Source organism: Dromiciops gliroides, chromosome 1 (genome assembly GCF_019393635.1).
Source record: "Dromiciops gliroides isolate mDroGli1 chromosome 1, mDroGli1.pri, whole genome shotgun sequence".
Taxonomy (NCBI): domain Eukaryota; kingdom Metazoa; phylum Chordata; class Mammalia; order Microbiotheria; family Microbiotheriidae; genus Dromiciops; species Dromiciops gliroides.
The window spans coordinates 546,456,015-546,468,905 of record NC_057861.1 but is presented as its reverse complement, the minus strand read 5'-3'; the positions used below and the strand labels follow the sequence as shown (position 1 = coordinate 546,468,905).

At 40.4% G+C, this 12,891-nt stretch overlaps 1 protein-coding gene across 1 annotated transcript in view; it reads left to right on the top strand.

Moving 5' to 3' along the window:
• VPS35L (VPS35 endosomal protein sorting factor like) overlaps window positions 1-6,986 on the top strand; it is a 121,451-nt gene extending 114,465 nt beyond the window's left edge. Inside the window, exons 30-31 of the mRNA XM_043975875.1 lie at window positions 5,430-5,576; window positions 6,125-6,986. Coding sequence (XP_043831810.1) covers window positions 5,430-5,576; window positions 6,125-6,223 — 246 coding nt within the window. The 3' untranslated portion in view covers window positions 6,224-6,986. The remainder of the gene's footprint in view (window positions 1-5,429; window positions 5,577-6,124) is intronic.
• The last annotated feature ends 5,905 nt before the right edge of the window (window positions 6,987-12,891 follow it).

The window sequence follows — 12,891 nt, the reverse complement described above, 5'->3', positions numbered from 1 at the left end:
TCTTAGATTATCTCTTCTTGACCTTTTTCCAGGTCTTTTGTTTTTGGTATTATATTCCTTTTATTTTCTTCTGTTTTTTTTTCCATTTTTTAATTTTGTTTCAGTGTTTCTTGTTGTCTCATTGAGTTGTTTTCTGTTTGACCCATTCTGATTTTTAGGGTGAGGTTTATTAATATTATTATTATTTTTTTTTTGGTGAGGCATTTGGGGTTATGTGACTTGTCCAGGGTCACACAGCTAGTAAGTGTCAAGTGTCTGAGGCCAGATTTCAATTTAGGTCCTCCTGAGTTCAGGACTGATGCTCTATCCACTATGCCACCTAGCTGCCTCTCTTAATATTATTTTAAATTATTAATTCTTCTTGCTATTTTTGCCGTTTTATATGTCTTATTTAATTTCTTCCAGATACAGTTGTGGTTCTTATGGGCAGGGAATTTTTCTTGTCTGAGGTTCTACTTGGACTTGTTTACTCTTGGACATCTCTTGGTCCGAGGAATTTATTTGTTTCCTTTGACATTTTCTTCAGTTTATGAATATCATCAGCATCCTTGTCTGTACTGGGGGCTTCTGCATGGGTCATACACTGCCATACTGCTGGATGGTGTGGACAGGCCCTGCTTGATTCTGAGGGTGGTAGCTGAAATTAGACCCCACATTTTACAGCAGTTACTGTGTTATAGAGATGTATGGATGTATGGATGTATAGATGCTGGGTTTGGCTAGGGCGGCCTGGAGGCTGCTTGTTGCTTGGGGCATTTTTCCTATTCCAGAGCTTCTCTGCTGTTAGAGGCTTTGGCATCTGAACCTGGGAAAGAAGATTTGGGTTTTCTTTATATGAATGATCCTTTCCATTTTGGTTAGGATTTTATTGTGTTAGAGAAGTGACAGGATGTTTGGTAACAAGATCCAAATTAGAAAAAAAAAGAAGGTCAGGTTTATTAACAGTTTAAAAATTAGTATTTGCTCCTGCACAAGGGGGTTGTGGGTGGCCAAATTTTGAGTGTTGTTTATTACATTTTATATTGACCTTTGTTTGAACTTAGGATTTCTTTTTTGTGATTTCACTGGTTTAGAGAACTCTAGGGACAGAAATTCCCTCTACCAATGCAGGTTGGCAACTGCTCTGCAACAGGGTCTTAAAAAATTGCTTGAGAAATTGAGTCTTGTCCAGTACCATGTAGGCATCAGAAGCAGGGCTTGTTCCCAAGTCTTCCCGTCTCTCAGGCTGGCTCCTGGAGGTTTATTGAGCTTCCCTAACAACAAATGTAGACCCACCTCTGAATTTGATATGTTTTCTGCTTTTATGGAGCAAAAGCAGCTCATAAGGAACTGCTATGATTAATCATAGGTTTCAGGGTTTTTTGTTTTTGCTTTTTGGGGTTTTTTTGTGAGACAATGAGAGTTAAGTGACCTGCCCAGGGTCACACAGCTAGTAAATGTCAAGTGTCTGAGGTCAAATTTGAACTTCAGGTCCTCCTGAATCCAGGGCCAGTGCTTTATCCACTGTGCTACCTACCTGCCTCCTAGTTTCAGTATTTTAAAAATTCCAACACACCAGCTCATCTTAAAATTGAGATTGCTATTTTGGGTGGGTGGGGGGAATGTTCATTCTTCTTGGAACTTAAAGTACACACACAATATATGCAAGTATCTTGATTTAAAACGTGCTCAGCCAAAACAAAACAAAAAAAAGAAAGAGAAAAGGGACAGCTAAGTGGCACAGTGGATAAAGCACCGGCCCTGGATTTAAGAGGACCTGAGTTCAAATCCAGCCTCCACCCGACACTTACTGTGTGACCCTGGGCAAGTCACTTAACCCTCATTGCCCCCCTCCCCCCAAATGTGCTCAGCCACTAATCCACATTGTTGTTGTTGTTCAGTCATTTTTAGTTGTGTCCAGCTCTTCATGACCACATTTGGGTTTTCTTGGCAGAGATATTGGAGTGGTTTGCCTTTTCCTTTTTCTGCTCATTTTACAGATTAAGAATGTGAGGCAAACAGGGTTAAGGGACTTTCCCAGGGTCATATAGCTACCTAGTGTCTGAGACTGGATTTAAACTCAGGCCTTCCTGACTCCAGGCCTGGCACTCCATCTGCTATGCCACTTAGGTGCTCTGTCTTGCATATAATTAGCTAGTAATAGGAATGGGGATTGTAATGTTAGCAATTTGGAATGTACCTCTTACATTTTCTATTTGCCTTTAATTTTTTCTGTATTAGAGTTTATTGTTCAGTTTTTAGTTAGTTTTATTTATTTTAGTCGGTTTGAACCTACATTTGAAATTATGGGGGTTAGATAAGGTTCAATCAATTCAGGAAACATTTATTAAGAGCCTACTATGTGCCGGTCACGGTGTCAAGTGCTGGGGTTACAAAAAAAGGCAAAAGACAGACCTTGCCTTCACGGAGCTTACCGGGGAGACAACATGGAAATATACATATATGAAGCAAGCTATATACAGGATAAATAGGAAATAGTTAAAAGAGGGGAGACTTCTTGTGGGGGGTGGGATTTTAGTTAAGACTTAAAGGAAGCCTGGGAGTTCTGTGGTTGGATTGGAGGAGAGAGAGCATTCCAGGCACGGAGGACCGGCAGAGAAAATGCCTAGAGTTGAGAGATGGAGTGTTTAGTTCATGGAACAGCCAAGAGGCCAGCGTCTCTGGATTGAAGCGTATGTGTTAGGAAGTAAGGTCTAAGAAGACTGGGAAGACAGCAAGGGGCAGTGTTATGAAGGACCTTGCAGGCCAAATAGAGCATTGCTGTATTTGATCCTGGAGGCGATAGGGAGCCGCTGGAGTATACAGTATCATTATCAGATCTGCGTTTTAGGACAATCACTTTAGTGGCTGAAGAGAGAATGGATCAGACTGTTATTATAATAATCCAGGTGTGAGATAACGAGAGCCTAGACTAGAATGGTGTAGGCATCAGAGGGGAGAAATGTTGCAAAGGTGAAATCCATAGGCCTCGGCAACAACTTAAATATGGGGGGAGAGATGGTGATTTCTAGCTTGTGAGCCCGAGGGTCTGGGAGGATGGTGTTGTTCTCTACCCCAATAGGAAAAATAGGAAGTGGGGAGGGTTTAGGGGGAAAGACAATAAATTCTATTTTGGACATCTTGAATTTAAGATTTCTACTGGACATCCAGTTCAAGGTGTATGAAAGGCAGTTGGAGATGTGAGATTGAAGGTCAACAGAGAGACTAGAGCAGCATGGTTGGATTTGAGAATCATCAGCATAGAGACGGTAATTAAGTCCAGGGGAACTGATGAGAAAAACAATCGCTTTGGTAGATTTGGGCAGAATGTTTCAGCAACATAACACTTGGAATTTATGCAGAAAAAAGCATGATTCATCTGTCTCTTGGAGCATCAGAAGAAAGGTTCAGCTGTTATTTATTTATGATACTAAGGCAATGAACCTTCTAGGGAGTGGGAGGTAGATTCTGAGAAGGCCCCCAAGCCTATTTCCTAATCTGTTGTTGGCACGGCTGGCGAACATGTGCTTTTTACTTCAATTTAACAAATATTTATTGAGCCTCTTCTATGCTAGAGGCACTGAACCAAACATTGAGGAAGAAACATGAAGTATAAGATACCCTCCCTCATTCTAAGGAGCGTACTATCTCCTGAGGTGGTGATGGTGGGAGATTAAGGACTGTTTAAGAATGTGATGAAAATAAAAAGGGAACAAGGAAAATGTTATGAAAATTCAAAGAAGAGATGGATCATTTCTAGCTTGGTGTCAAGAAGGAAAGGGAAGGATGGAGTAGGATAGCTCAAGATTGAAACATGGAAGTGCTGTGATCGCAATAAGAATTGATAAAAATGTAACTTCACTGCCTTGGTGGGGAACTGTGGAATATTGAATATATTGTCAGATGCAGACATTTGATCCTACAGAACGATTTCTTTTTGAATCTTTGTTTAAAAGAAAAAACTCACAGTGGGTGGGTGGGATAGATTTGGGAATTTGATATAAAAAGAATCAACAATAAAGTTGGGAAAATCACTGGCATTAAAAAAAGATGGTAGCACCAATGGTGTCTGAGAGATGGCTTGGAGTTCAGCTGACAAAGATACTGAGATATGATATTTTGAGCTTAGGGAATGGCATGAACAAAGGCAGCAATGGGAATGATTTAAAGCCTGACTTGGGTGGAGTGGAAAGATAAAGCTGAACAGTTAAATCATCACCACATTGTGCAGGGCCTTAAATGCCAAGCTAAGGAGTTTGACTTTATTTTTATAAGAGCAAGAAGTGTCTGTATAGGTCATTAGTGTTAAGGATAAAGCCACCTGGTTGGTGTAATCTGGCATTTTCATGAATGCTAATTACAATAATGATTCCAGGCAGAAACTTGAGCTTTATTTTAGATTTATTAGTGTTACAGTTGAAATAAATGTAAACTGAAGCAAAGAGTTCTGGGCATAATCAATTCATTGACAGTGTGAATTTGCCAACAAACAGGGCCTTAGCCCCTTCAAAAAAGCTAAGACCCTGAATGAGGGGCAAAGATTTCCTTATAGACAAAAGGAGGAGCATCCAGAATAGAAGGCAGTATCATAGGTGGGAAAATACTATTATTACCTACAAAGTCTGTAGCATCACAGGTGTGAGGAACAAAATAGTTGGCTGGAAATTGGAAATGAAGGGCTGGCAACAACCCCTCCTTTCATCCTGTTGCTAGGAACAGTTTAGCAATAGTGGACCAGGCTTCCTTGGATAACAGACTAGTCTCTCTGGAGTCTCCCTGAATCCACTTCAAGGATAACAGATTTCCTTGAGGCAGGAATAGAACAATGATAAGCAGGGGAACCAAACTTTTTGTTTGTTTTGTTTTGTTTTGTGGGGCAGTGAGGGTTAAGTGACCTCCCCAGGGTCACACAGCTAGTAAGTGTCAAGTGTCTGAGGTCAGATTTGAATTCAGGTCCTCCTGAATCCAGGGCCGGTGCTTTATCTACTGTACCACCTAGCTGCCTGGTAACTGAACTTCTAAACTTAACTCAGAGACAATGAGTGATTTACAGGAAAGCTTAATTTCCAAACTTTGAGACAAATGAAACATGAGTTAGGCAGTTACAAAAATGTTGGCAATGATACAGAATGAAATCAATACCAAAAGAGAACCAATCTGTTTTTCCCAATTTTCATCAGATGCCTGTATCTATTAGGTTTTCACTTCTGATTATAGAATCATAGATTTAGAACCCCCTCGCTTCATAAAAGAGGAAACTGAGACCAGAGAGGATGATCAGCATAAGGGAGTGACAGGGAAGCAAGAGGCAGAGCTGGGATTCACATTCAGGTCCCTAACTCAGATCCAGCACCCTTTCTACCAGGGCAGGAGGATAGCTTTGTCACTCTGGTTTCAAACTGGTGGTTGGATGGCAAGACAAATAACTGATTTTCTTTTGTCTGCTTTAGACCCTGAAGCGCCAAAGTGTTCTGGCACTTTCCTTCTTTAACAGCATCTTAGCTCATGGTGATCTTCGAAACAACAAACTTAACCAGCTGTCCGTCAACCTGTGGAATCTAGCCCAGAGGCATGGCTGTGCAGACACCAGGACTGTGGTAAGGGTGGCATGGGTAACAACAGCCTTTTTCTTAGGCCACAAGTGGCTTTACCATCTGCAAGGGGATATCCTGGAGCCCTCTCCAGGCGAGAAGGCTTAATCAAGAACTCAGAAGGTCCTTTGTAGAACCCTCCAAGAGGAGAGGTGATGATAAACATCTGACAGCTCCCCAGCCTCATCTTGGAGAAAGGCCACAGACACATATTTTTGTGAGGCCACTTTCTTTGTAATCTGAACAGTTACAGTTGAAAAGTTTAGCAATTTTAGAATAAAATGCTGTCTAGAAAGCAACATCTAACTCCTGGTGAAGCATAATGCTTACATCCTGAATAAACATATAACACATCCAATTCACATATAGAGTTTTATTAAAAGGCTTGCTTGCTTTCTGCTTCCTTCAGAATTCTTAGGTTTTTTTTTGCTAAGAAGTAGGCTTCTGGGCAAGAATGTGTAAATTTACTCAGCTGATTTGGGGCAAGTGCCTTAAGGGCACTGGACCTGAGAATTATGAACCAGAAGTTCATATTTCTTTATTTTCCTTTTTAGGTGAAAACTCTGGAATATATCAAGAAAAGAAGCAAACAACCAGAAATGAGTCATTTGTCTGAACTGGCCCTCAGGCTCCCATTGCAAACCAGGACCTAACCAAGGCAGCCTCTTTCCTGAGCCCTGAGCTCAGGATTCTGTAGCTGTCAGGAATTATGTACTTTATTCTAGGCTCTCACTGAAATTTAGTCTTCTTTCATTTTAAGAATCCCTTAACATATGTTAGACTGGCTGTTATTTTGTCATTGGTTTAAATATTCTGACAATGAAAGAAGGAATGTTCAAATCAGATTTCATTGTATCATCATTTCACATCTTCTGATAGTTTCTACTTGCAAATAACCTTTTAGATCTCAGCAAGTGGCCTTCTAATAAGTCTGTAGGTCCTTTAAGAGGAAAAAAATTACTTTCTAATAAGTCTGTAGGTCCTTTAAGAGGAAAAAAATTACTGCATGTAAATGTGAAGGGCCTCTCAACACACTATCTTTTTTTTTTTACCCCTGGGGCAATGAGGATTAAGTGACTTGCCCTGAGTCACACAAGCTAGTAAGTGTCAAATGTCTGAAGCCGGATTTGAACTCAGGTTCTCTTGAATCCAAGGCCAGTGCTCTATCCACTGTACCACCTAGCTGCCCCCCACCCCTACCCCTTATCTTTTTTAAACATAATCCTAAAATCCTATTTGGGAAGGCAAGTATAGCTTAGACTTACTATTCATGAGACAATACACAAATTACTTAACCTCTCAGAGCCACAATTTCTTAATCACTAAAAAGATGATAGCTAATACTTGTAGAACCTAACTCACAAGATTTGTGAGACTAAAATGAGAAAATGTATATAAAAGGCTTTGCAAACTTTGTGTCTGTTTAAATTGTTATTATTTAAAGTCACCTCAATATACTTATACCCATTCTCAATTTTTTGATCTATGACATTTCCATTAAACAGCTTTCCATGATTTTTAAAAAGGATAATATATATTACTAAGTAGATTTAAAAATACTTCCTTTATTATAATTTCCCACCCTCAAATGTGTGGAGAACTTTGTAGGTGGCGTGGGAGGGGATTTCTCTTTTTCCCTTGTACTGGACATCAGGGCTACTTGCGTAGGAAAACACTCCATCCAGCAGTTGGATAGTCAGTTTAGGAGAGTTTGAATTCAAGCTGAAGAAGCAAAAACACACCTGACAGACAGCTACGGAGAAGCAGCTTTAGGAGTGTGGCCTCTCAAAATGAAAAGACAGCTAGCTCTGGCAATAAGAAATTGAGCTACAGGGAGATGATCCTGGAAGCCAAGTTGAGTAACTCATCAAATGCCCAGAAAGAGCTTTGTGAGCTCTCAGTCCTGGAGTATACTCATACTGCAGGACTTAGCCTTATGTTCTCTAAATATGTGCTTCTGTACTGTGGTTTGTGCCCACTCCTCCATAGTTGTTTTTCTAGCTAACCATGTCCCAGGTTTATGTGGGTGCAGGGAGACAGTATTTTGTAGCTATGCCATCTTAGTAAATGCCTTTGCAAAGAGCAACTTGGCTACTAGTAGACTAAGAAAAGCACATGTCAGGGCTCATAAGCTAGCTGCAAGACTTGGTACCCAGAGAGTACTCTTAGAAGCCCAAGGCATAAATGGTGGGAGTCATCCAGAGCCAGTGCCATGTGCATATATGAACAGTTTTGTTCTGCTGGTTATAATCAAGGAGTAAACTCATTTAGCTTGATGTAGAAATAAAGACTGGAAATTGGGAGACTTGAGTTTGAAACACAAATGTGTGACTTTGGGCCTAAATTTCTTCATCTGTGAAATGATTAGATGTCATGTTCTTAAATAGTGTTCCAAAAGTTATAGTGCTATTCAAGCTTAAAGTGGCATTAAGACTCTTAGGCTACCATGTATAATTTAGAGGAACAACTGATGCATTTTAGAATTTTTTCTTACCTGCTTCATAAATTTTCAGTCACCTTGGAAAATTATTTTCTTTCATTCTGACAATATGTGAGCAAAACTGAATGAAGTTATTTTTCAAACCCTTTACCAGATAAATGAGTCATTCTTTCAAACCACAATTACAAGTCAGTGTTAGGAGTATAAGCATGTTTTAATGGTAATCCAAAGCGTTTCTTACAGGAGATTAACATGAAAATAATGGATAAACTGGGTAGAACTAGTTATTTCATTCTCAACCAAAGGAGTTTAGGGATAAAAACTGGACCTTTGTCTCCTTGGTATGAGTTCCCAGATAGGGAAACTCCCCCTACACCAATGCATGTATAGTCTTTTTTGTTTTTTGTTTGTTTGTTTGAGAGGCAATTGGGGTTAAGTGACTTGCCCAGGGTCACACAGCTAGTAAGTGTTAAGTGTCTGAGGTCAAATTTGAACTCGGGTCCTCCTGATTCCAGGGCCGGTGCTCTATCTACTGCACCACCTAGCTGCCCTACATGTATAGTCTTAAGAGAGTTGTTTATATCTCTTGAGAGTATGTGACTTGTCTAGGGCAGGAACCATGATATAAGGCATGATCTAAGAGTTTCTGGCTCAGCTGCTGGCTCAATGTGGGCCCTACTACTATCACCTGCTGCCCCTCTTCAGAGGATGAAATGGCATCTGAAGGGTTTGGGAATTCTGTTATTGCTTACATATAAACTGTAACTACCAAAGGAAAATTTCAAAATAAAGTTCATAAAAATGGGGACAACTGTTTGAAGATTGGGGGACTTGAGCAGTACTGTAGTATTAGATGCCAGGAGGGCATCTACCTTTCCTAACATGGAGAACAGCTAAGGAGAAACTGTACAATCATCCCTAGTGGCACAATGGATAAAGTGCCAGGCCTGGAGTTAGGAGGACCTGAGTTCAAATAGGGCCTCAGATACCTACTAGCTGTGTATCCCTGGGCAAGGCATTTCACTCTGTTTGCCTCAGTTCCTCATCTGTAAAACAAGCTGAAGGCAATGGCAAGCCATTCCAGTATCTTTGCCAAGAAAACCCCCAATGGAGTCATGGAGAGTCAGACCTGACTAAAATGACTCAACAAGAACAAAAGGAAGAGAAGAAAAAGGCTAATATTTTCCCCCAAAACATCATCACTTTACATGTCTTGATCTGCTCAGTAAAATTTTAAAAATCTAGTTAGCTCTTGCTACTCAAAGATGAGTTGGGAAGGAAAATCATTATGGGTATGTACAATATTCATTTCCCACAAATAACACTCCTAGGACTAGATTCTGCTTATCATCATACTCCCAGGAAACTCACCATTCTGCCTGATCAGTATCCTTTGCTACTCTGACTAGAGGGTGGAGCAAAGAACTCTTCCCCATTTAAAGAGGACTCACAGAAGAAGCCAACTCCACCCTTTCCACCAGCTCCTCTCTTTTTGACTGGAGTTTACCATGTCCCTGTCCCCCAACCTCCCCCTCATACCCTCCTTTTCAGCTTCCTTTTTTGTTGTCCTCCCCGGTTAGATTGTAAGCTCTCTGAAGGTAGTGACTGCCTCTTCCATATTTGTGTTCTTAGAGTTTAGCACAGTACCCGGCACATGATTTTTTGATTTCTATAGTTAGATTTTGCTACTCACACAGAACAGTTGAGAAAGCCAGTCATCATGCCTACGTACAATAAAATATTTGTCCCCTGAGAAACTGCAAATTAATAAAACTTCCTACTTTTTAGCCTTAGAAAAGTAGATATTATATATAAAATACATAAATCCGTTTTTACATCTGTGTAGATCAAGGATTGTTGTACATGACCAAGAAGTATTTACAAAGGACCTTACATACAGTAGTGGCGGAGAAATCTGCTTTTCACACAGTCTCCACTGCTGATAATCTAGCAGATCTCTGGCCATCAGTGATTTTGTTCCAGTCGTTAGTTCAGAAGTAAATTTGGAAAATAGCAGGTCTATCTTTTCTGCTCACTTTTCTGAGGGTGTAGAGTTAGTATAGCCTGAGAAGTCAGAAAGTAAAAGCTAGACACTGTTCAGAGGCCAGTTGATGTCCTGTCATGAGAAAGGAAACTCGACCAATTATTTGCTAAAGCCAGTTCAAAAAGATTCTTGCCATGAATAAGGCAAAAGAATTTTACCTGGTGAATCCAGAGATGATAGATTATAGAAAGCAACAAAGAGTTTTAGCTATATTGGAGGAAAGGGATGGAAGAAAAGGAATAGCTCTAGGTGGATGGGACTAGGCTAAAGGAGAGGGCAAGAGTTGCTTAACTTTTCCCACTAGCTGCACAATAGAAAAAGTTTACTAATGAGTTGGGATGCAAGAAAACTAGCAAGATCATAAGGAAGCACATAGCTAATCTTGATGAGTTTGTCACTGAGCCTAGAGGCTACTGAAAAACCCCCAGGACATGTAATTTCTGAGTCCCTGCCAGTCATCTCTGAAAGATCTTAGTGCACTAGGGACATAAGATGAGATGGACAAATGTTCCTATTTTCAAAGAAGAGAATGAAGCCTGCAAGATGTAGGCTAGTGAGCTTGACTTTGTCTCTTTGCAAAGTCCTAGAATGTATTAAAGTGATGGTCAGCAAACATCTACAAGAAGCAGTGATAACAAAGACTGTGGCTTCATAAAAAGGCACATCATAATCCTAAAGCTGCAAAAAACCGTGGAGGTCATCTAGTCTAACCCCTTAATTTTACAGGTGGGTAACGAGACCCATGTCAGAAGCAGAATTTGAAACTATGTCCTGTCTCCAGAGTGGCCACACCAGTACAATTTCCTTTTTTTTTTTTTTTTTTTTTGATGGGGTTGGTTACTAGACTGGCAGACTTGGGGCATGCCTTCTTTATTTAGACAACTGCAAAACATGCTGCAAAGTCAGTTTATTCTCATGGAAAATATGGAGATATGAATTGGATGGTGGCATTTAGGTGAATTTAGAAATGGTTGAACGGCTGTACCCATAGATTAGCCATTAATGGTTCCATAGAAAAGTCTCTCTGGGTACAGTGTGCCAGGGACCCAGGGTTTGCTGTTTTAACATTTTTTTTTTTTTGCAATGACAAAGATAACATACCTATCAGATTTGTAAAATAACACAAATTTGGAGGGAATAGTTAACACATTGAATGATAGGACTGAAAACAATATTGACAAGATGCATTATTGGGTCTAATCTTGATGAAATTTAATAAGGAAAAATGTAAAGTCCTTACGCTTGGGTTTAAAACAATCAACTTTAAAAGTACAAAATCAAAAAAAAAAAGTAAAAGATGGGGAGAGATGTGGTAAAAGAAGTCTGGGAATTTTACTGGACTGCAAGCTCAATGAGTGAAGCATATATGGCAGCCCCAAAAGCTAATTAATATGATCTTTTTTTTTTTTTTTTTAGTGAGGCAATTGGGGTTAAGTGACTTGCCCAGGGTCACACAGCTAGTAAGTGTTAAGTGTCTGAGGCTGGATTTGAACTCAGGTACTCCTGACTCCAGGGCCAGTGCTCTATCCACTGCGCCACCTAGCTGCCCCTAATTAATATGATCTTAAGCTGTATGGAAAAGTAGTTTCTAGAAGGAAGGAAATAAAGATTTATTAAGCACCTACTGTATGCTAGGTACTGCTGAATGCATTACAAATACCTGATCTGGGGGCAGCTAGATGGCGCAGTGGATAGAGCACTGGCCCTGGAGTCAGGAGTACCTGAGTTCAAATCTGGCCTCAGACACTTGCCACTTACTAGCTGTGTGACCCTGGACAAGTCACTTAAGCCCAACTGCCTCACAAAACAAACAAACAAAAAAACAAATACCTGATCTGATTTTCATGATTGTACTGTGAGGTTGGTGCTATTATCTCCACTTTCCAGAGGAAGAAACTGAGGCAGAAAGAAGTTAAGTGCCTTGCCCAGGGTCACAAAGCTGTCAAGTGTCTGAGGCAGGCCTTGAACTAAGTCTGACTCCAGGCTCAGTATGCTCATTACTGCCACCCAGCTGCCTCTGGAGTGCTGTGTTTCTTCTGAGAGTTACATTTTAGGACACTAATAAAGGGGTCTTAAGTCTGTTATATTAAGACGGAAGGAACTAGGAAGAAAACAATGGGAAACATGGCCGCAAAGTCTTCCAGTATTTGCAGGCCGGCCTGGGGGAAGATGAATTAGTCCCAGAGTAGAGGCCAGAAGTAGTGGAAGGTGCAAAGGATTCAAGTGAGGTCTGATGTTAGCAAAATTTTTCTTCTAGTCAGAGGTATTCTAAGTAGAAAGGGTCACTTTAGAGGAAGTACTGGTTTCTCCTTGACTGGAGGTTTTCACATAAAGGCCATCTTTTGGGGGATGTGATGGTGGGGGGTGTCCTGTTCAGACAAAGGTTGGCCTATATTATAGGGCCTCTGAGATCCCTACTGACAGATTCTGTGATCATAAGGCCTGATCTATAAGGATTAGAAACACAAACAACTCTACCCATATCCTACTATGTAAAAATGATCAAAATAAACCCCTAAACCTTGTTAGTTTTGAATGTCCCTAAAACTGTTGCCTAGCCCTTAAAATCAGGGCAATTGAAAAAGCTAAGTTCAAACTTGGAAAAACACAAGAACTCTGATTGATCAGCAAAATGACCAACCATGATTCCAGAAGACCAAGGATAAGGCATTCTGACAGGTGATGGAATCAGAATAACACAAATACCTTTGCACGTAGCCAGTACGGGAATTTATTTTACTTCACGACAATGATTGGTTACAAGGGTTTGGGGTTTTTTATGTTGTTCCAGGGAGGAGCAGATGGAAGGGAGACTAGACTTCTGTTCATCAGAAAAG